Genomic DNA, 24,344 nt, shown 5'->3' with positions numbered 1-24,344 from the left:
CTAATTTCAAAGTTGAATTTAGCTGTTGTTGATCAAATAAAACAAAATCAGAGGTGTGTGCAACTATCCATTGCAATGAAAAAGTAATAAACGGTCACAAAATGTTAAGTTTGCTTAATTTATAACTTCATGAGCACTTCACTGTCTGCATAGTGAAGTAACGGGGTCTCAAGTCTGTTAGAGGCAAATTGAAAAGTCGTCTGACACATTTTGAGAATCGATTAATCATTTGTCATTTTTTAAGCAAAACTGCAAAATATTCTTTAGTTACAGCTTCTCAAATTAACATTTGTCATGTAAATGTTAGTCAATTCAATATCAATTTTTTTGGCGTGTTAGTTGGACACAATAAGTAATTTGAATATGACGATTTGGGCTCTCTGAAATTACGATGGGCATTCTTCACTACCCTCTAACATTTTAGAGTTAAAACAATAAATTGAGAAACTGAGAAAATAATCGTCAGCTTGTGACTGAAGCAAAGTTGGTGCACTATGATAATATTGGATATTCTACCAGCTAAGGCTGCATGATATGCCAACAAATATCATGATGTGATTATTTTGATATTGATCAGATTTTGCAATAAGATCCACGATTTTAGTTCGAAAGGTAATTTTTGCATTTAATTTTCTTTCGCGAAAAATCAAAAAATTATGAGAATGTGATTTTTGCTGTACCAAACAGGCATGTTTATTTATATCTAGAATATGATTATAGGCCGGGGGCGGCGGGGTCTCTGTAGCACCATTGGTGGTGGTGGTTTTGATGATATTGAGATCAACTGTTCAGCCCTAAAACCAGCCAAAGTCTGTAGAAATGTCCCTTTTTTGAAGTAAGGTCAAGTAAATTATTAAATTAAATGCACTTAAGGTCTTGTAAAATGAAATAATCTAGAGGATGCTTCAAAAACAAAAACAATTTATAACTGCACTTACGACTGATTGTTTTGGCCTGACTCTGCTTGGAGATAACAATCATATGTTAAACAAGTTCATCAAGTTAAACAGATGACATTCTCTGTCTCTGAGGAGTCCAGTCATGGGTACACTGTGGGTCTTCCTCATGTTTTGTATTTGTCTTTATTTCCCATGGACTGTGTCAGGATGATATATGGTCTCAGTTATACCGCACACAGTTAAAATGCACTCCATTTTGTTGCTAGAGAGAGGTTTACTGAAACCGCGGCCTGGTTGGCAACAAGCCGACTCTCGTTTGCTCTTTCAATGGACATTTTGGTAAATAGAGGTTGTATGCACAAGACCTTTCCACACGTAAAAGGGTTAAAGGATCACGTTATATGAAATGTAAACAAGTCAAACCGGCCCAGTGGAAATACATACTGACAGAAAATTCAACGTTTGTGTTAAACAATGCTTAAAAGTGCAGATGCCAACAATTGAAGGCTCGGACTGAAGACCTTGAACCGGTTCAGGAGGTGGTTTCTGTGCTCACCATGGCACCCTGCTGCTCAGAGACACTTTTATACACAACACAGGCATTTGATACAATATAATGAATATCTGAATATATAATAATATCAAATATCTGACCGTCACTGTCATGTCAGAACAGTGACAAGTTAAACCATTGTGCCGCTCTGTTAGTGATTTTTTCACGTCTATTTATCACGTTTTAGGTGTCCTTAGGTGTTTAGGCGCTGTTTGACAAGTTCAGCGTGAGAACGGGCTGGGATAGAGAGAGTAAATTATAGTATGAACTGTCAGGATCGCTAAATTATAGATAGATAAAACAATATGTCTCCATCTATTGTGTCTGTAAAATCAATGAGTCACAGGTGAAATTGTTTGTATCCAACCAGAGCTCATCTCCCCAGACTCGACACACACGGTCATATAATCAGCATTGTCAAAGCAGTGCACAAACCGCAGTGCAGCAGCAGGTCAGAGTTAAAAGTTCCTCGTGATGGGAATAAGAGGCCGATCACGGGACAGTAGGAGAACCAGAGTTAGGTTCTGTGGGGGATGGGATGGATCGTAAAAGTATCTAAAAAGGAGAGGCATCTGCCCCCTCCCATCTGTGCCCCCTCTCCACCTTCAGGGTACTGCTGTGGCCAGGAATAACCCCATGTAATCAAAGCACATGTTGGGCTTGATTTACATCCACAGGCTACAGCGTCAGGAACACATCCTGGTCACAGGACGGACCTAAAGTTCAATTAGCACCTCAGGTTGTGACTCAAGCTGAATGGAGCTGCTTTAATATCAGCACAGCAAAAATAAAGATACTTAAAATACTTTGATTCATTCATTCGTCCACTACTGTCTCACCCCAGTTTCATTCCTGCTTTGCTTGCGTTCTTTTCACTGCTATTATCACTTTATTTCTTTTCCATCTGTAAGTCTGTGAGCTGCAGAGTATTAACCGCTCTGACTGTGAAATGTAAAGCGGAGAGGAGCAAAGCAGGTCAGATCGGGACGCTCTCGTCCAAGGACTCAATGTTCTCCTCCTGGGCTCTACTTTTGCATTTTTGCTATCCATTGTCAGCTGCTTTAAATCATACGCAGGCCTGGATGCAGCATCCAGATTAACACCAAACACTCGTGTCACTTGAGTGGTTCAGGATTTAGGCCGTAGGTCGGCTGACTGACACACAGAAGTGTTGATTCTTTGATTTCTCTGAACTTGAGAAAGAATCGCGGTTGTTAACTTATCGCACAAGTACATGTTCATGGTTCTACACAACAAAACATTTAAATTTAATGTCTTCTTAAATGTCTAATTGTTTTAACTAAATAAAAAGTCATCTTGTCAGGTCATGATATTTGGGATGCTACCAGGTATTGGTGAACAAGCCAGGAAGTTAATATCAGCCACTCCTTGTGTCTGAGTGCATAACGTTTTAACTTGTCATTTTGAGTTGCTTGTTTACCAAAAAATGACGATGAGGGCTGATTACACTGAGATGCGTCGCGCCAGGTGCCGCTCCAAAAGCACATCTGGATAAACAGCTGGGAGCGCCTGTGGAGCGCGGCTGCATGCTCATATTACGTGCACGTGGCCAAAAGTGACATTGACAAGTGATGTGACGCCTTGAGCTAAAAAGGTAAAAATATTTTAACTGTTATGCGCGCGCAAAAACGTGATGCTCAGCAGCAAGAGAGGAGGGCCCGACAGCTGCACTGTACTAAAGGGAAATCATGGTTTTGCTGGTGACACTTTTCTTGCAGCGTGTCTTGGTGTGATTGGCCCTTTAGTCCTCATGCAAGAACCACTCTTACAAACAGATTTTATATAAGAAGGAGTGATTAAAGATCATTTTGTTTTGAAATGTTCTCAGATTTTGACACAAACAAAAACTACAGTTTTTCCAGACCTGTCATACAAGTCATATAAAGATAGTTGGCCTTTCTCTGTGGGGCAAAAAAATGACCTGAAATTATAATGCCTTGTTTTAAATGAGAGCTGCAACAACAAATCGTATTTATTTCATCACCAGCTTATCTGATAACCAATAAATTGGTTTTAGTATTTATGTTATTTATTTATTTTTGAGGAAAAAAGGCAAAAATTCCAGCTTCCTGATGTAAATATTTTCTGGTTTCTGTACTCCTCTGAGACAGTCTTTGGGATGAACAAAACAAGACATTTTAAAGTACCATTTTGGGCTTTGGAAAATACTAATCAACATTTTCTAACCATTTTCTGACAATTTTATTGACTAAAGAACTAATCAATTAATTGAGAAAATAATCAACAATGAAAATTATTATTAGTTGCAGTTGTATTTTTGGGGGGGTTAAACATTAAACACTAAAACTAAATGCAAAATTAATATTCTGTTCACTATAACTTGCTGACTCACTGAACTGTCTAGTATAATCCTCTCATTGTACCACCTACTGCAGGCTTTAATATTTATGTCACGTCCCCTTTGACGCCTTTTACAGTCATTTAGCACTTTGCTTAAAATCCTTGCTAAATGACTTCCTTTTTAATGTCTGTCACAGTGTAGTTCTGCTCGAATGACTTGTGGCTGACAGCTGTACTTCCTATAACACCACTGTACCGATGCTGATAAACGTGGTATGTTTTTGTCTGCTGATGTCTGACAGCAGGACTTGAAACTCTGCAGTGTGAAATTCCTTGTTTTAACTCTTAAAGGGACACTCCACCACAAACTAAAAATTATATATTTCCTCTTACCTGTAGCGCTATCTATCGATTTAGTTTTTTAAAATGTTTTTAGTGTGAGTTTCTAACTGTTTGATGTCTGCCTTTTCTCAAATAAAATGGAACTAGATGCCACTTGGCTTAAAAACAACAAAAAAACAAAACAAATTTGAAAAACTCAACAGCTATGTCTCTTCTCAGAAATCAGAGTAGATGTACGTTTCCTTCTGTGTGGTGAAACGGTTGGCGGGTGTAGCGCAGCGCAAGCTGGATTTTTATTTTTTTCAACAGTAGTTTATTGAGTTTGAGTTGCGTGGTGGATAATTGAGGAACAAACTGATTATCATATTCAAGACTTTCTTTAATGAGTTTGGGATTGATCAGAGCTGATCAGTTGAGATCGATGGATTAGAGGAGAAGCTGCTGCAGAGACAAGTGAAAGAAAATTCTCTTGTGCTGCTGTAACGCAGGTGAGATGCAGAACTGGACCTCAGTGTGCATTTTTTCCACAGCAGTGCAGCACGTTTCATCCAAAGTCGGTTGGAAAAATGATAGACAACATCAAAACTATATGAATTAACAAACAGTCAGGTTGCATTTCTACTACGCTCTGCTGCTCTGTCTGTGTCCTACAGTACCCTCTGCTGTGAGTGCAAGAGTGAGCAAATACCATTTTTGTGAATGAAACTTGTCCACAAACAAAGCTGATCAGGTATCATTACATGGGAAATTTGTGGGCATACTAGTTTATGTTAACAATGAAACCAGGTGATTTCATCAGACTGAAACAAAATTTACAAGTTTATCCAGTCTGGTGAATTCAACTTGAACCAGTCATTTTGGACAGATTACAGAAATGTTTTTGGCCAATGGACTGTCAGAGTTTTGCCTCGTGTTTGGCTTTGGTTATCATTGGACTTCATATGTGCCAAAAACAGTAGTCTAACTTGTTGAGGGTTGCTAAAACAACACTTTATTCCTCCAGCTACATGATGGCAACTTGTGGCTTTGAGGTTTGAGGGTTGAACTGCTGTTTTTTGAGCAGCAAGTCTTGACAGGACATGGTTTTGGGTGTAGGTACCACAACATTATTTATAATGTTTAATCCATAGTGCCAACAATCCATTTGAATGGTCCTTTGCTGACACATTTGTCAGTGAGTTTACACAGGAGTGAGACCTTCACTTGAGACCTGAGTGCGTATGAGCAGGAGTCTCTAAGCAACAGCGGAGTAGCGCACACACACTGACAGACGGCGGCCAGCGGTTTGTGTGTGACTCTTGTTGCTACTTGCCAAACTATTCAGCGTGCCTTCTAGCTCGGCCAAACAAAAGTTGCAGAGCCTCATTTAGCTGTGTTTCTGTGTGTCTCATCGCTCTCTGTCTCCTCTCTGCAGGGCGGCAACAACGCAGGACACACAGTAGTGGTCGACTCGGTTGAGTATGACTTCCACCTCCTCCCCAGCGGCATCATCAACCCCAAGGCCACCGCCTTCATTGGTGTGTATCACACACAGATGCAGAAACCTTTTAATACACACAACATTTGTGCGATCCAAAGCAAGGGAACACGCACGCCATTCGCTCACACACTCTCGTTCCAAGGCCGCTATTTTCTTGATGAATTGATCAAGACTGCTTTTAGCTTTCCGCCGCTCGTCATCGCCAGCCTCCATTTTGATGACGGCTACAGTGAGTGTGATCAGTTTGACTCAGAGCCAGACTGCGGGCCACATCACATCCACTCATCTGCAGTAACTTCATTAGCTAATGCTTTCTTACTCTTTCTTTCTGGCTTCCAACCACACACACACACACACACACACACACACACACACACACACACACACTTAAACATGTGCTGCTGTATGATCCCTCAGTACTTCTTTAAAATATTGCACATTATTGCATCTGCTGGCTCAAATACTCGGAGAGACTTTCAGTATGTATTTTATGTGACATGCACATGGATGGATGGTGTTTAGGAGCATGTTGCACTTGCCCCACCAAGAGAAACAGGACAGATATTAAACTTGATTAAGCTGAAGTCACGTGTAGTGTTTTTCTTTACATACTTATAGCTGCAGTTAAGCAGCTCGATGCCACCGTTATTTCGTTTTGTGTAAACATGCAAAAGAAAGCATAAAGGAAGGACTTCGTGGTGGCCCTATAATGCGATCTGTGTGTTAAAAGGGTTAATGATGTTGTGATGCATGCCTGGATACGCGCTTCATGGAAAACTTTCTGGATTTCTAGACGCATGCATCCATGGCACCGCATGTAACATCACTACTAAACAGTAGACCAAAAATGTCTCTGAAAACATTTAAGGCAAGAAATAATAAGAAAATAATTCAACCATTAACCCTAAAAGTAGACACAGCATTTTCATAACAATTCATTTAATCTGGTGGGAGCTGTTACCCTAATGTGCCCTACTGAGCTACAGCGGTATATTGAAGCATTGTCAGCTGATGAAACCTCCTCTCTTTGCCAATTCATGCTCTGCACACTGAGCCTTCCAGACGGCAAAATCTGTAAAAAGCACTGACTGAGCTGAGGTGATCATTTTTGTGTTCCTCTGTGGATGTGTTACGATTATTTTTAAATGAACAGCAGGCCGGTCTGTCATTCAAGGTTTACATTTTCTTCTCACAGCTGTCCGGTAAAAGCTGTGAAAGGATTTTTTTTTTTTTTTTTTGCACTGAGTGGAGACAAAAATGAAATATTTGGATTCAGCAGCTCTTTCTTGATTATGTTGTTTTTTGTGTATGTGGATATTTATAGCAGAGGTATGGTCTGGTATTGGATTTGAAAGGCAATATTGGTTTGGTGCACCACTTTGTCCCAGACTAAAATATTCTACTAAATTACTAGTACTCCGTCAGTTTGTACTCCAAACGGCCTCCAGCATTTGGAGTAAATATGTGTTCAGGTCTTTCCTGTTACTGAGCTGGAAATAGATTTTATCTCCCATATTTTTTCCCACAGTGTCACTGAAAGAGAATTTGTTGGGTTTTTTTAGCCCTATTCCACATTTCTTAAATTTAATTTGGTCAAAGTAATTACCTCACCTATTCCAGTTAATGCAACTCAATTAAAAAGATAATTAGGGGCAGCTGTTTGAATACTCTTGTGAACAGGCGTCGTTTGGGCTGTCTCTGTCTGACAGAAATACAATCTTTTAACATCTCAGCACACACCTGGGCCGGCCGTCACAACCTCAGACATTCACACATGTTTAGACCTCAGACAGATGACCAAAAGTGCGACTGCACGTAGCTGGCTCAGTACAACCGATGCTCTAGACATCTACATCGTCTACACATGCTGTAGGCCCAAAAACGGTCATCATTTATATGAGGCAGGTGAATCTTTGCACACGTCTGTCAAACAGTGTGTGGGTCTTTTGTCTCAGAGACTGTAAATTTGAAATGCCACCAATTTTTTTTTCACCACAGGCAACGGTGTTGTGATCCACCTGCCAGGCCTGTTTGAAGAGGCAGAGAAGAATGAACGTAAAGGAAAAGGTGAGATGTTTTAGTACGAACAGTAACAGAAAAAAATGTGTCTTTGACCTTTAGGGACTGTTTGGCGTATTTTTGCGCTTTTTATTCTTTATTCTTTTATCATTTTGGCTGTGTTTTTGGCTATCATGCATGAATTTTAACTTTTAATGTTATAAGATTGTGTATTTTTGTTTTGTTGGAGAAAGTACATCCTATTTACACTAGGTACACTGTCACAGTCAGCGTTGCTGCAAAACATTGAGATATTCCAGGCTGTGATAATCAACAAAAAAAAACTCTACTTTGCATGTAGTATATAGAAAATAATAATTTTCTTGTAGGGGGTTTCATAAAAGAAAAAGGTAGCATCATCACAAAAACCTGGCATTTAAAGAGTTAAAATTCTGAAAATTAATAAATATTTGATATTTATGATTAGGACTGATGTTAGTTCAAATATAAACTCAATGAAAGTAGAAAATCATAGTGATGTGTAATATTTATTAAAGCTTGAGTTTGAGAAGTGCATTTTGTGCGCAGAGCGAGTGTGTGTAATACTAAAGGGGGCCCTAAGGGTTAATGTGCGGAGACTCAACATGTGCTTATGTGTGTGTGTAGGTCTAAAAGAGTGGGAGAAAAGGTTGATCATCTCAGACAGAGCACATATTGGTAAGTCCTCCCATGTTCGAATGTAGGTGTGTAAAATTGTGTGTGTGTTTGTAGAAGTGTGTGAGCCCTGCTTCTTTCTCCGAGGTGTGTGAGAGTGTGTGTCCCCTCTCTTCCTCCTCTGCAGTGTTTGACTTCCATCAAGCTGTCGATGGCGTTCAGGAACAGCAGAGACAAGAGCAAGCAGGCAAGAAGTAAGAAACCTGTTGCTTTAAAAATGGCTACACACACGCACACACACACACTCACGGATGGGCGGTTTATATCAGCTGTATCTTCCTGTAAAAGGAGGTGACTCATTTCACTGAATTTGTCTTGAATGTTATGAGTCACTGCACACACAAACACACACCTTTTGACTCATGATCAACCCTTGGTTTGTGCTTGTAAACAAAACTCAGGTGATTTTGAAGCTTTCATGTTCGCAGTGAGTCATCATCTTTTCTCATGAATTTCAGTGAGGTTATGACCAGGCCATAATTCTGCTGAACATGTCCGGTTTTAGAAGCTCTTATTGTTGATTATTGTTGTTCGTTAGTTATTCTGCAGCTGCCAATACTCTGCTACATATAGCTGCATGCTAACATCAGAGAAACGTTTCACTAAAGTTTTATCAGTAATTTCTTTCACAGTAGAAATTGCCGTTACACTCACTCTACGGCTGCAATGACGGTACAGAGACGCTGAGATGTACAAGACCTAAAAGCACTGACCAATCAGAGCAGACCAGGCTTTTTCGTAAGGAGTACTTAGAAGAGTCAGGTGTTAAAACGGAGCGGTTCAGACGGAGGGTGAATACAGATGTTCCAGACAGTATGAGAAAGTGTTTTTTGACCAACTGACAGACAGTTATTGACTAGCTGGTAAAATTAAGAGCCACATATTTCCCTCGGGAGTTGGTCCAGACCAACAAAACCAAATGAGAATCAATATTGGAGTAAATAAATAACTCTTTGCTAAAAAGTTAACAAAAACAAACAACTTGAAAGGTGATGATAATGTGTTTACAGCTTATTCCCACTGCTCCCACTTATTGCAGGTTTAAAACAGATTATAAAAATACTCCAGCAGAGCTGAATTACAGCATTTCAAGCATAGAAAGATGACAGATGTGTAGTTTTGCATCACTTAGAATAAACATTCCTCTGTATGATTCAGTTGTGGGTTTTAAAAGTCCTCTGATGGCTGTGGTATAGCCATTTATCTTTGTTAATTGAATGCTATGTGTAGATATACTATGAATAACAGATATACACTATAGGTAAATGTTAACATAATCATAACACACATTTTTGTCAAAGATGAAAATAAATCTAATTTTCTCTTTTCATTAATTTTAACATGCGTTTATCTTTGCTTTCAATATGTACAGAAATGTCTGTCCACAGTGACACGTATGCATATAGTCTAAACACCGCTCTGCCTGGAGGAGTCCTCAGAGGGGTCAGAGGTCAGTCAGACAGAGAAACTAGCAGCCCTGCAGCAGGTGCAGTTACAGCCTGTCAGACAGAGAAGCAGCACTTTATCAATCATCACTAAGAGACTGAATAAACCAGCAGCTTCCTGTTAAGCTGCATACTTTGAGACACAAGTATTTCATGTAATGAATCCAGGTATTCAGCAGCCTTATTCTGCACCATTTTAACACGATTGTACTCTAATACATTATTAGCCCGGGCAGTGAACCACACCGACGTATGTGAGGAATGTTAAGCTCAGTCTGTGGAGCGTTCACAATATTAAGCTCAAGAGAGATCCAGTGAATTCCTGTTCAGAGCGGCTGTCTTTACCAGCTCAGACACCAAAGCCCCAAACACCCAGCCAGCAAGTGTGTGTGTGTGTGTGTGTGTGTGTGAGAGAGTGACAGACTAAATGCATGTTCACCAGGGTGCCTAAATGGCACAGCCATTATAAGCTTTCAGCAGATTGCTCTGACAGGCTGGTGGATTTTCAGCATCTCCAGGCGTCCTGCGAGTGTTGCTGCTGCTGGAAGTCAGAGTCTGATCAGAGGAGCTTTAAGTCAGAATTTAGTCTTAATCCTGGTTTCTTAAAACTAGAAACGACAATGGGAGACATGTGTCCTGTAGCGCCAGAAAGATGCTAAAAACAGGCAACAAACTCAAAATAAAAAAATATTTGGTCACTGTGCTGAAGAGCAGTTGTAACCAACTCATATAAATAGCAATAGAAGCACAAACAAAATAGGTGTATAAGGGTTGTAGTCAAGGTCATACTAACCAAGACTAAGACTTGGCAGAGTGTGCATATATATATATATATATATATATAGCATATACAAGAGGAAAGAAATGAACAGCCCCACCCACCCCTATCAACACTCGCGCTCTGTGGTTGCAGGCAGCGTTAATACCCTGCGCTGTCCTTCAAAACTTCATGCACATGTGACCGGTTTCATCCGGCCGTGTTCTCAAGTGATGCCGCCCATGCACGTTGCATGTGGACGTGCCTGGTGCCAACCAGCTGTTCGCCGTTGTATAATAACAACGCCGCTGCTTCTGTCTGAGTGCGCTCTCAGCTGACACTGTCCAGCCACATTCTGGTTAAACGCAGAAGGTGGCTTATGGCATCGAGCAGCGTCAAGAGTTCAGAGTAAGAACATGCTGCAACAGCACACTGACTAGCAAAAAAAAAAAAAAATCAAAATCACTGCTCAACTTAAAGCTATCTCTGACTTCAGGGAGCAGCTCTACTTTTCAAGAGGTCAAATTATCCAGTATTTCACCAAATCATAGGAGACCAAAATTTAAAAAATCACAATGAATTAATGTAGCAGAACTACTAGACTCAACTACATAACTGTATATAAGATAGTTAAAGATAACTGTGCAACTCTAACAGTAAAACACTACTTATGCATTGAGTTTTAACAATATCATAATGTAATGTATGATAATTTATCAGTCACAGCAGCTGAGCATTTTTAACATATAAATACTAAAGTACATTTTAACAAGTAAACCTACTTTTGAATACAGGACATTTACTTATATAATGTAGTGTTTTGCATTGTTGTGTTGTTACTTCAGTAAAGGATCAAAGTACTTTTTCCTCCACCGGCAACAAAACTCGTGATTGGATACTGCATCATGTTTAACATCGGCTGGCTGATGTTGAAACTCGGTAACCAAAGACGATGTTTGGTTATTTCCATTCTGTAGCTCAAGCAAATTTAGCCTTTCTTTTAATAGGACGAGTTACAAGAAGCGCTTGTATATATAAAAGTAAATGGTTAACTAGTTTTAAGTGTTATTTGAGTTGTCCCACTCTGCTTTGATGTCCGCTCAAGTTTGTAAAAAATGCAGTAAATGGCCCATTAACAGTGTTTGACGTATGCTTTTTGTCCCTCGTTAGATAACTGAGTATCAGTATTAGAACATTCACACAATGTGCACAGCTGTCTAATTCACCAGTCTATGATTTACTGTAATTTGAACCTATTTTGATGTGAATTACAGCCACTTTTTTTGATAAGTAATTTTCCTACTGCTCACTGGGTTTGGAGGTGTTAAGATTTTCACAATAATTACTCAAATGACATAATGAACTTTTAACTCATAAAAAGCTACATTGTAGAAGGAGATCACATGCTAACGCTGCTTCTATTTTCTCCCCCCTCCCTCCTCTCTCGTCCACGCCCAGCCTCGGGACCACAAAGAAGGGGATTGGTCCGGTGTACTCGGCCAAAGCAGCGCGCAGCGGTCTCAGGATATGTGACCTGTTGGCTGACTTCACTAAGTTCTCCGAAAGGTCTGTGCCAACAGCGCAGGATTATATGTCTGTCAGGAGGTTTGATGAAATTTGTATCAAAGTGTATTTGCTCTCCAGAGACTGTTTGGTAATGAGTCTGTGGGTAATGTAATATTTGTTTCATGCCTTACAGTCCCTTTGCCTTACTGAGTTTTCCTTGAACCGAAGATGTCTGTATTTCACCTACACACACCTAACTTCAGTTACAAAGTTGATAGGAATAACATATGTCTAAGCAGGCGTTAAGACTAAAAGCAGCTTTGTGTTAACACTCTAAAACCTGAAAAAAATGGCTTGATTTCTTTAAAAAAAGGCATTGAGCAACCAAAGAAATTTCCTTAAAATTAGCAAGAAATTCTTAAAGAGTACAGATTAAATTAAATAAAAAAGAAAGAAAAGTAGAACCACAACAAAAGCAAACGAGACTGCTTAAAAGTGCTTAAAAATATAATTTAGCAAGATCATTTTAAATATGTAATTATGATAAAACGTTTTCCTACCTTTTTTCTCTTAGCCCTAGACATTTTTCCTAGTTTTTTATAAATATTTTTTTTCAATCCACACATTTCTTAAATGTTTGGAACATCATTAACCAAGTTGCCTATTTGATATATTTATTAATATTTAGTACTTATATTTAGTACTATATTTATTTATCAAAGACATTTTTAAAAAAGCCCCATCCAAAAAGTTTTAAAGAAAAAGAAAAGTCTCTCTGCTGCCTCGCTGGACTGACCTCATTCAGATGATCGAGGAGGCTGTTTTATGTTATTCAGGGCTGAGTGCGGCCTAAATGTGGTTCCTGTGGTGCCGTTTCTGCTGCAGGGTTAATGCTCTCTGATCGCCCAGGAATAATCAGGGTGGAGCATCACTGACTGGTCAAACCAAACTCCACTTATAGTGTTCAAAAAATAGCTTTTTCCAGCATTGGTCCAGTTTGTCAGATCTACGTGGTTCCTCAGATGTTCAGGAAACACAACCAGAAATGCTCATGAGGGCCATTTTGTGCATTTTCACATTGGAGGAGCTTGTAGTTTTAAGAACCCCCTTTTAATCCATCAAGGTTATTAAAGTGAACTAAATCTTAACTTTAAAAAAACCCTCAAACTAAGTGTTAAAAAACAAAATTAGACTTTAGAAAAAAATCAAACAATACTGTGTAGTTACAAAACTTACTAAAATAAAAAATGTGTAGGAAAATATTGAGGCAATATCCTCATTTTGATGCTTTGTCAGTTTGTTCATATCCATCATAGTGAGACAGAGATGTCTGCATGACTTAGTCAAATAGCCTTCACATAGTGTTTGTATTGTAATACCTATTCGGTTCTTAAATCTTGCCCCCATATTAAAAATTAAAAATTAAAGTATTCTGAAACTAATAAAAATTAAACTAAAACTAAACATTTTTAAACAATAAAAACTAAACAGAAACGAGCAAACGACTGAAACTAAATTGAACTGAAAACAAAAACTATAAGCAAAGTATATGTAAAAACTAATGAAAGATACAAAAGATTTCTAAAGCCTTGTGAAATAAAGCTTGTAACAAAAATAAATAAGTAAAGGGAAACAGTCAGATGGACCGACAGTGAAGTCCAGTCTTTACTGACTGTATATGCGACGGTGGAAATACAACAATGTAATTTTGACTCGCCATCGTGAAACATCTTCGATTGCTGGTTTACATCACTTCAGCGTTCCTATTGGCGTTGTAAATGTGTACCGAAAAAAAGCCTTTGGAGGTTTGTAGCTCTCCGGGGAGCTCCCCAGCCGGCCGTCAGTCCAAAAACACCTTTGTTCCAGAGTTTAGTTTCTGGGACTTGTGGTTGTTATGATCAGTGTCAAGATCTGCCCATCACATGGTGTCATGCCAGCCCAGTGAGATAAAAATAATTAAGACTGATCAGTGTTGTCTGTTACAGGTTTAAAGTTTTGGCCCAGCAGTACAAGGCGATGTACCCGACTCTGGAGATCGACATAGAGGGAGAGCTTATCAAATTAAAGGTAATAAAAGATAAAAAAAGTAAAATAATTTCTAGAAACATTGAGTTATTGTTTCTGCAATGACGTGATTTTTTAGGACTATGTGGAGCGGATCAAGCCCATGGTGAGAGACGGGGTGCACTACATGTACGAGGCTCTTCACGGTCCTCCTAAGAAGATCCTGGTGGAAGGAGCCAATGCAGCGCTGCTGGACATCGACTTCGGTCAGTGCATCTCTGTGTGTGCATGTGTGAGCATGTGCACCAAAAATAAGCCCGCCTTGCTGTTAACTTGTGTATATCTTCAAATTATCCTTTCAAAAAATAAGCCGACATCTTTGTGCTAACCTTTCTCTAAAAAAAATAAAATGTCATTTCTAATTGCTAAGCGCTGTTGAGTGCATCTACAGCGCCCCAGTGATGTTGCCCTGAAACACTTAAGCTTTGTGATGCTCTTTACAAAAGCCTGCTCGGAGCTCAGACTAGGGATGATGGTAAGTTTACTAACTGCTGCCGACGTGCTCTGGCATCCAGGCTTGACGTGCACGCTCACAGCTAAACCACTTAATGCCACCTGACTGTGCATGAGCACGAAGGCGTCCTGTGTCAGCAGTCTGTCAATCATTCGATCAGAATCACACAATAATCATAAATCCAAAAATACTCTCTGATTAAAGCATGAAAATTGTGTTTTTGCTTTTAGGTAATGACACCACAGACTTAACATACTAATCTCGTAGATGTCACAGGAACAGAGCAGAGCTGTGATTATTGACAGCAGTGACGCCACCGAGCAGATTAAATTACAGTCGAGGTTCAGCGCTGGTTATTATCATGCTCGTAATAACTCTGCTGGTATCGGGGCTCCGTGTCCTGCACACAACCTTTGTGACCAGCTAGAGCTGTAAGTGATTAGAGTACCTGTCAAATATCACAGGAGCATCAAAAATTAAAGGAATACTTCACCCCCCTAATGAGTATTTCTGTGTCAGTTACTCACTCCGTGTTACATCGAATTTGTGAAGAAAAACTGTTTTTCTCAAATGCCTCCAATCTGACAGATGAATCCAAAAACAGAAATGTCTTGAAGACATAAAGATCCACTTTTACAACAACAAAACTATATCAAAAAAATACTACAGAATTTGTGCGGTGTAATCCAAGTCTCATCCCCTCGTATGATCAGTACTTTCCAAACTGGGAACTGAACGTTAACTTGTTTACACTCTCTTCAAAGCCAAACTCCAATGACACAAACACAGATTTTAATTTGCTGAACACAGAAGTTGTTTCCTAAGATCAGTTGTTAGTTTGCATTATTGTGTGACTTTGGAGGATCTGAACTTTCCCTTTAGAAAGCAAACAAAAACTGATCAAACTGATCCCAGCAGCGGAGGATCAGCAGTTCCTGTGCTCAATAATTACTGTTTGTGTCAATGACGCCACTTTAAATCTACAGCCGTCACTGAACCTCCCTCAGAAACACTTCCATGGTCTTAAACTGGTCCTAAAGACAAAATGTATTTTGTTTTTGAATGCAAGAAATATTGTCTATGGGAGTTTTGAAATATGTTCTGCAGTACTACCATAATAGAGTGCAACATTATAACATCCTGGCATTTGGGTTGATGAAAAACTTACTTTTAAAGTCCGTATTGTCATGTAGTAGCTGCAGTCAAAGTTGAGAGCAAAGTTTGGGCTTTCTTTTAAGAAACAAACCTTGATTTCCACTATTCATCAGAAAGAGAATTACTATGTAAGAAAAACAAAGTTTTCCTCACAAATTCAATGTAACAGACTGAGCAACTGATAACCACATGGTCATTTGGATTGTGAAGTATTCCTTTAACTTTATCTGTACCATTTCACATTATGTATATCCCTAATCAACACTTATTTGGAATTTGGGCGCCTGTAGGTCATCTGTGTTTAGCCACTTTGACAGGACACAGGACTGCTGATGGACACACGAGCTGCTGAACCTGTTCTTCTCTGATTACACAACAGTCTCTCTGAGCACTGAGGTGACCTGCATGTGGGAAGCTTCCAGCATAAAGGAGTGAAAACTCAACCCCTGTTTGCTTAATCACAGTAGTTGAAAACACAGTTCCCTGAAGCACACCGTGTTTTGAATATCTGTGTCAGTGTGGAAGTGATCATTGCTTCAGGGATGCGAGTGAGGTGAGATGGGCGAGGTTCTTTTTTTTTTTTCAGGCAACTCAATTATCAAGAGGCCAATCAGCATCAAGATAAACTCAGTCACAGTTTGGTATTTAAACTTTGTTACAAATAAGTGAGCATGTCCGAAGGTGTTTGTGTTCAAGGAGGAGTCCAGGGATTGAAGGAGGGACAACTGAACTATATCAGGAGGACAGGTGATAAAATAAACACACCTGTGTGTCAACACAATGCTCTACCCAGACACCGCTCATCACCCTCACTTTGCCAAATCCACACACAAAAAAATTAAGGGATTTTAAAGATGAAAGCATAGAGAGGACAACTCAAAGTGATCTCATTATACTGAATGTGTCGCATTTCTATCAAAAAGGAGTTTTCAGACTGAGGCAACACAAAAGAGATGCTGGGGTCCGCAGAGGGACGGACGTGAGGCAAATAGGGCTTTTCCACACGCAGTTTTGAAAGCACAAAGTCAAACCTTGCCGTGTTGATTTGTGTTTTCAATACCAATTTAAACTAGCTGAGTAGAGTCCAAGATGGGCTGTTTCCAAAGCCGGCCAAACCGGCCCAACCATCAGCAGATTGCGGTGACATCAGATGTAATCATGCACATCTAAAAACAGTAAAAACGTGCTTTGTAGATATTGTAAATATAGTGTACGATGTATTAAAGGGGAGTTTATTATATTTTTTATATTTGACTATAATATGATCCAGCTTTAGTATTTAAAGACCTTTTCATATCAAACTAAGACTGAAGACGAGCATAAGCTGGAAACAACACTTATGGATGTTGATAAGTTGCACATAAGGGAGTTACAGCATGCAGACTTTTTCATGTCATCATTCAGGCACAATTAAACATGTGTAAATAACCTCTGCAGCAATTGCCAGATACTTCATCATATAGTAGATCCAGGCAAGATCACAACAACAGCCTAAAGAGATCCTTGATGATAAGTATCTGTCTACAAACACCTGCTACACAGTTAACCAGTAAACAGTGCTAAAGAGATCTCTGCTATTAAAAATCATCAACTTGGAAGCAAGCACGTCATCCATTAAAGACGCCTTCAAGCGGGGCAGCCTTGTTGTATGGAGAAATACTTCCTGCACAAATTAACCTGAGTCAAGCCAAGCTAGCACATGTGTCTGGAAAAGGTGTAAAAACAAATACTGCATGAGGTGAAAGAGACCAGTCCAGGTGACTGTTTTGAAAACAACAGGAAGTTCATTGCTGTAGTTTGGCACCTGATGTGGCTGCTCGACAGGGTCAACAGTTCAATATATCCAATAAATCCACTTCAGAAATCAGTAAAAATACACCAAAGAACTGTATTTTAATTATTTACCAAATAGCCGAGAAGTAAATTTATAAACTTTGTCTTGTTGCTCTATAAACTCTTTTAAATGTTATCAAGGCTGTTTATGGGTGACTGACTGGGGGAGATGGGATTTCTGAGGAGGTGCGTTTTTTTAGGGGGTCCCACTGTCTTAAGCCCCTGCTCTACACAAATCTTCCACATTTTATTTTTCAGTTGCATGTTTTTTCAACCCTGTATCTACACTTCAAATTAAAACTATTATTGGTTTACACTCATTCACTCGTGTCATTGCAGGAACATACCCATTTGTGACGTCGTCCAACTGCACGGTGGGCGGGGTGTGCACAGGCCTAGGCATGCCGCCTCAGAATGTCGGAGAGGTTTATGGGGTTGTCAAGGCGTACACCACCAGAGTGGGCATCGGAGCTTTCCCATCCGAGCAGAGCAATGTAAGAGGACACACGCAGTAATTCACACCAGCGATCTGTAATGAAGCACAGCATAAAAAGAGAAAGTCCTTTAAATCATGTTTTTAAAGGGTGAAGCAGCAGCTGTACAGATAAGTTTAAAGGTCCAAATTATATATATAATATATATTATATATATACGTGTTCTTCATCCACACGTGATTCTGTCAGCATGTTTATATGGTTTTCATCTTACACATATGGTCAGGAGATGTAAGGACCTGATATGTACAGTTTACAGCAGAGGAGTAGCTTTGTTTGCAAACAGCACCACCAAGAGGAGCTTTGACCTCACTGTACATTTTATTTGTCAAGGTCTGTAATGGACAAATATTTTTGACACTACTTCCCGAAACTGACGTCTCATCTTGCCGTGTTTAGGAGATCGGCGAGCTGCTTCAAACCCGAGGGAAGGAGTGGGGCGTGACCACAGGCAGGAAGAGGCGGTGTGGTTGGCTCGATCTGGTGCTCATCAAATACGCACACATGATTAACGGCTTCACCGCGTGAGTTCATTGTGAAGCGTGTGTGTGTTTGTATTGAGTTGTGCAGTTTTTGTTTGCATCAGGATGAAAAGTTTTCTGACAAAACATTTATTAAATAGTTCGATAATCGAGTTAAATGTGAAAAATTATTTTGATATATAGTATTGTTTTTTTTTACAATATATATATTTCTATATATACACATATTGTAGGTACAGAATTTGATCAAATTTTAGTTTTTTTAGCTGTAAGTCCTTTAGCAGAGTGAGGTGGAATTCAGCCCGAAACACTATCTGGTGTCTGAAATCCTTCTTGTCCCCTTTGTCCTCCCAGTTTAGCACTCACCAAACTGGACATACTTGACGTGTTGTCTGAGATCAAAGTGGGCGTAGCGTACAAAGTCGACAACCAAATAATACCACATTTTCCAGGTAAGCCGGTGTGTCAGTGAGTGCTTGTTATGAAAGAAATTCATATTAAATATAGCAAATATTACAGTTTCCTCTCTATGCTTAGGCACTATTTTTAAAACTATAAGCCATTTTTCAAAAATGTAGTGTAATTTTATTTAGACAGGGACAGCGCACAATAAAACACTAACCTTATACAAAACAAGGGGAGATACATTGTACCAAAATTGCTATTTTCCACCTGTAGTCCCTGGGCAGCTAGGTGGAACAAATAAATTGACAACAGAATGTGATGTAAATAGAGTACAAAACACCGAGTCATAAAATTTTACAAAACATTTTCATCCCCATATCCCACCCACCTAATCATGATAAATCACAAATTTGTTACAGCAAGAAAATTATCAGGGCACAGTCATTCCCTCATCCTAAAACCAGTTTGCTGCACCCGAATTATTCACGTAATATGTTCAAAATCTACACACTAACCACAAAATGTTACACCAAACTAGCAGAACATTGTCTTTCTCTTGCAAAAGCAAACAAAAAACTCTTCATTGTTCTCTCAATACAGCGCACACAAAACAGCATATTGGTAGTATAAATGAAAAGCATTTGTGACTTTAGTCAGTCAGTCATTTTCTGTAACCGCTTGTCCTCGTAAGGGTCGCGGGGGGGCTGGAGCCAATCCCAGCTGTCATTGGGCGGAAGGCGGGGTACACCCTGGACAGTTCGCCAGACCATCGCAGGGCCGCATTTGTGACTTTATATAAAGTATAAAGAGTGTCAGGATAATGTGTGATCAGTCCATAGAGTTTATCCCCAGTGGAAAAATGTAAATGAAAGTGTTTTTTATTTTCCAAGTGGATCACAACGTTTTTGAATTTTGACATCAGGTCTAAACTGATATCAGTGTAACTGTGGGGTCGATGCGTCTCCGCCTTCAGCAGATTTTGTCTGACCTCGCCTCGTCCAGTCTATACTGTTATTTTTAGAGAGCTCTATTTCAAGGCAGGAACGTATTGATCTGTTGTCGTGGCTGTTTGATTGCTGTCTTCTGTAAAAGCTAATGGTGTGATAATATCTCCCCCTCATCCCCTCCTCTCATTGATTCTGTGCCAGCCAATCAGGAGGTGTTGCAGCACGTTGAGGTCCAGTACGAGACGCTACCGGGCTGGAAAAGCGACACATCGGCTGTGAGGAGCTTCGACGAGCTGCCTGAGAACGCCCAGAAATATGTGCGCTTCATTGAGGAGCATGTCGGAGTGCCTGGTATGACCCCACTCATTCATGTCAACTAAACTAAACTTGTTAAGGTGTTTTAGAGCCAAAGTCTTCACCAGACAATAACTGCTCACTTCTAAGTACAGTATGTTTGTTTGTGATTTTTTTTTTCTTGCCATTTTGTCCAATCGTGTTTAATTTCTTGTTGTCCGTCTTGGTTCTTAGACCAAAGTTGTGTACTAAACTAAAACTGAAATGACCTTTAAGTTGCTACTATAGGTCTAAATAAGTCAGTTTCCACCAAACATCTGTTGATTTGTAGGATGCACTCAAATTGTAGGTTGTCGGTAAAAGGAAATATGGAATTAATTTTCCGGGAAAAAACTTAATCATTTTCAAGATTAAAGGCATAAATTTAGGAGAAAAAAAACCTTTTTCTAAAATTAAATGAGTTCATTTAAATTAACAAGAAACCTCAAATTTACAAGAAAAAAAATAAATATTTTTTGAAAGCTCATGAAGTTATACATTTGCAAATGAAAAAACAAAAACGGGGGAATTTTTGTCAAGAAACTATATAACTTATCAAGGTTGGGTAAACCTCATCACTTATTCCTTCTCATAAATAAATAAATTATGAGAAGGAATATTTTTAAATTATTTTATTTATTTATTTTTTTTAATCGTCTTATCTACAATGGCCTTAATATGCCCTCCTACCTCACACACACACAAAAAACAGGAAAAAAGTCAGGACTTGCGCAGTATCCTCTGCCACTTAGTTAAAACATAAAGCCAAAAGTGTAAGAGAGGAATCTCAATTTTTACTGACCTGCTGCATGTGTGCACAGATTATCTGTGAGTCTCTAAATACAGATTGATTGACCAAGTAGACCTAAGACCTGCTGCAATAGAAGAGGACATAATTAACACCAACCTCTGCCTCTCTGTCTCCTCAGTCAAGTGGATCGGGGTTGGAAAGTCTCGGGAGTCCATGATCCAGCTGTTCTAGACGAACGAGAAACACAAGCAAGATGATGCACAGCAGCAAATCTTCTTCCCCTCACACACACACAGCCTACCTACCTGTCTCAACTCTCCGACAGAGACATGACCATCATGTCTGTTCTTAACGCTTTATATCATCAGAATGTCTCACGTTACAGACTGGACCTCTCTGGATCAGACTCCCATCAGACTGACCTCCCTGTAAAAACGGTCTCCAGCGTCTCCATCTGGAGTTTTTTAACTTTTAGACAACAGTTCAACGGTCAAGTCCCTCTTTTAATTTGTCCCCGTTTATATCGTAGCTGTTTATCTCAGACATGCAACACACTCGGCAACACCAGCTGCCATCAGGTCTGAGAGGACATGAGGGAACTGACTCAGCACACACACACACACACACACACACACACACACACACACACACACACACACAGTAACACTCCCTGGAGGAACTAAACGTAGACGTTTGGTTGGTCAAACTTTTGTTCACATGTATTTTTGTTAATTTATGCTGTGGTTTAAATGCACTGTGCCACTCTGGTGTAAATCAAGATTTAACCTCTGCACTTTAGATGCTCTGGACTCCATCTGCTTCATGTTTTATTCTGCCAGGTGTACAACACATCCTGACACCATAAAGGGATCCTTTCATATTTTTAACGTGTCTTTTTGTGTTTGTTTTTTCGTCATCAGACACATGTTTGGGGTTCTCATATTGCCTTGTCATTCAACCAAAAAAAAAAAAAATTAAAGTTTCTTGTAGCGAGTGAATGCTTCCACTGAATGCTGTTGATGAAATGTTGACGTACATCATATTGTACTGTGAGAAGGCTCATGGTGAGTTTTTCATGGAGCAGAGATATAACTGGTGTAACAATCCCTTCTTTCAAATGGAAATCAATATACTCGGCCGCAATATTTCCTCTCACGTTCTTGTGATTGTTTATTGCACTTTCAGTGCAGTGCTCTGTTCAAGTGTGTGAGACATCAGTAACAGCTTTGACACGAAGAAAAGTAAATATTGATTGATAAATACTGTATGAGATGGTCATCTTTTCTCTATTTTTGGTGCAGTCTTCTGCCATCAGTATACCGCACATCTTTAAAACCTAAAAAAGGTCTTGGATTTCATTTTGCCTTCAAAATAAAAGCTGGCACTCTTCAGCGTTGCACCAATGAAAAAAAGCCCCGTCCATAAAAGCCCGTCAGTGTGGCCTTCTGGTTCAAATGGTAATGTGTCTGATGCTGCGTTCACGCAATGTCGGCAGAAATCGCCTTAAATAGCTACTTCTGCAGTATTTAGAGCTATTTGTTAGCAAGAGAAATCATATAAACTCTATATCCTTTTTTAAATTGTCTGAAATCAATTATATCAGTGATTCTGGATGTTATTTTTGATGCAACTGCCAGCAATTGTGACTCTCAAGACTTTTTTCCAAAGTTTTGTTGGTGATATTTGACTCAGAATAACGAGCAGGAGACTGACATGTTTTTCTGATTTGGTTGCTGATAATTACAGTCTTAACAATATCCAGTTTTTTTTTTATCCTATCCAGTTTGTGGTTTAATTCAGTTTTGTATAGAGAATGTGAATGTAATGTCATTCCATGTTCACATTTTTGGACGAAGGCATGATTTTGCAGAATCGAGCTGTCTTACTAGCAACAGTCTTTGGAAGAACTAATTGTAATAAACAACATACATTGATATGACTTTGCAGCCCAGGGCTGGATTACACCTCCGCAATCTCCTTTTTTTGACTGAGTGCAACACTGAGTAAGAGAAGTAACAGAGCTGTCCTGCTAGATATGCACTTTTAGATATTTGGGTTATGTTAAAGGGGTACTAAAGTGATTTAGTTTTCCTTCAAGAGGCAGATTTTTAAAGTAAAATGTCAAAATTGAGTCAGCAGAGGCAACAATATTCTTTTGGTTTCTAGTTTGGTGTCAAACTCCTCAAATGCTAAAATCTTTATTTTCCATAGTGTTTTTTTATCATGTTCACGCCATATAGAATGGATGGCAGAGAGGGGAAAGATTTACGAGTTTACGGCTTGTGAGTGTGTATGTGATCCGATAAATAAAAATGGTTGTCTTAGCTATATTTGCAATGGACTATGGCTAATGCCAGCTATCCATGCTTGATTTTAGGCAGTTTTCTATGAAAGTATTGTATTAGATACATCAGAGCTTTCAGAAAAGTTACAACTTAAATGCTGAAATAAACATTTACAAGCCGGAAACTCAATATGACATAAATGTGACATGAGACGAGACTTTGGAAAGCTTCTCCACAGCCACAGAGGACATTAAATTGTTCACACACTCGTCATGATGAGAAAAATTTAAAGAATGCCTCTTTAATGAACAGCTCTGATTAGAGGTGGAGAACTGGGAGCTGAAACAACAAAGATTAACAACTTTATCTTAAAAAAAATGTCCCAGATGTTTTATAGCCACACAGCTGTTTTACCAAGTATATTTTCCATTAAAAACAAAAAAAAACATCTTGTGGAGAGAGAATTATTTGCAGCTGCAGTTAAATGTTTTGTTTTTTTATGTAAGAAATTCAACCTGTTTTGCAGATTGCACATTTTATTTTGGGGGTGTTATTCCGAAACCAGTAAGTCTAACCATGATGACATGAATGGGTTTGCCAACAGACATTTTGCATTAAGTATTTTAAAAGAAGCAGTTGGTCAAATTGTTGATCTATAACTTTGAAATATAACTCTTTGTCAGTTATGTAAAATATTATCTGATCCACCTCTTTTCTGGTGACCTTTAACGTGACTACTCAGTCTCAAACATTTTTCTCAGGACATCGTTTAAAAAGGTTTTGGGGTTGTTGTTTTTTTCAGAGAAATGTATGAATTTCATGTTGGTTTTGTCATGAGATTGTGTGTAACTGCTGAGCTGAAACAATCCCGCTGTCTGCCAGGATCATTCACTCCTTCATCTCTCTGCTCGACTGATCAGTGTATGTCTGGTATCTGTATCCTCTTGTCATCTTACAGCAGCACAATGTTTTCTGTCTCTTTTGCTGTTATAATGAATCTTTATCCCTTTACATGCTCACACTGCCAACTTCTCTCTGAATGCCATTTTTAAAACCTGAAAACCTGCAGTGTCCATTTCTGTGTCTTTACTTTTTTATTCTAGGCATTTCCTTCCTTTCCTCAAG

General features: G+C 39.2%; 1 protein-coding gene across 1 annotated transcript in view; it reads left to right on the top strand.

Moving 5' to 3' along the window:
* The window catches only part of adss2 (adenylosuccinate synthase 2), a 28,577-nt gene extending 5,679 nt beyond the window's left edge, over window positions 1-22,898 (top strand). The window contains exons 2-13 of the mRNA XM_042501905.1: window positions 5,531-5,633; window positions 7,595-7,663; window positions 8,261-8,311; window positions 8,436-8,502; window positions 11,969-12,076; window positions 14,002-14,083; window positions 14,160-14,286; window positions 17,862-18,016; window positions 18,416-18,540; window positions 18,853-18,950; window positions 20,052-20,201; window positions 21,113-22,898. Coding sequence (XP_042357839.1) covers window positions 5,531-5,633; window positions 7,595-7,663; window positions 8,261-8,311; window positions 8,436-8,502; window positions 11,969-12,076; window positions 14,002-14,083; window positions 14,160-14,286; window positions 17,862-18,016; window positions 18,416-18,540; window positions 18,853-18,950; window positions 20,052-20,201; window positions 21,113-21,165 — 1,188 coding nt within the window. The 3' untranslated portion in view covers window positions 21,166-22,898. The remainder of the gene's footprint in view (window positions 1-5,530; window positions 5,634-7,594; window positions 7,664-8,260; window positions 8,312-8,435; window positions 8,503-11,968; window positions 12,077-14,001; window positions 14,084-14,159; window positions 14,287-17,861; window positions 18,017-18,415; window positions 18,541-18,852; window positions 18,951-20,051; window positions 20,202-21,112) is intronic.
* The last annotated feature ends 1,446 nt before the right edge of the window (window positions 22,899-24,344 follow it).

The sequence above is a fragment of the Plectropomus leopardus genome, chromosome 15 (genome assembly GCF_008729295.1).
Source record: "Plectropomus leopardus isolate mb chromosome 15, YSFRI_Pleo_2.0, whole genome shotgun sequence".
Taxonomy (NCBI): Eukaryota; Metazoa; Chordata; class Actinopteri; order Perciformes; family Serranidae; genus Plectropomus; species Plectropomus leopardus.
The sequence above is the reverse complement of the archived record's forward strand: the minus strand, read 5'-3'. Positions and strand labels throughout refer to the sequence as shown.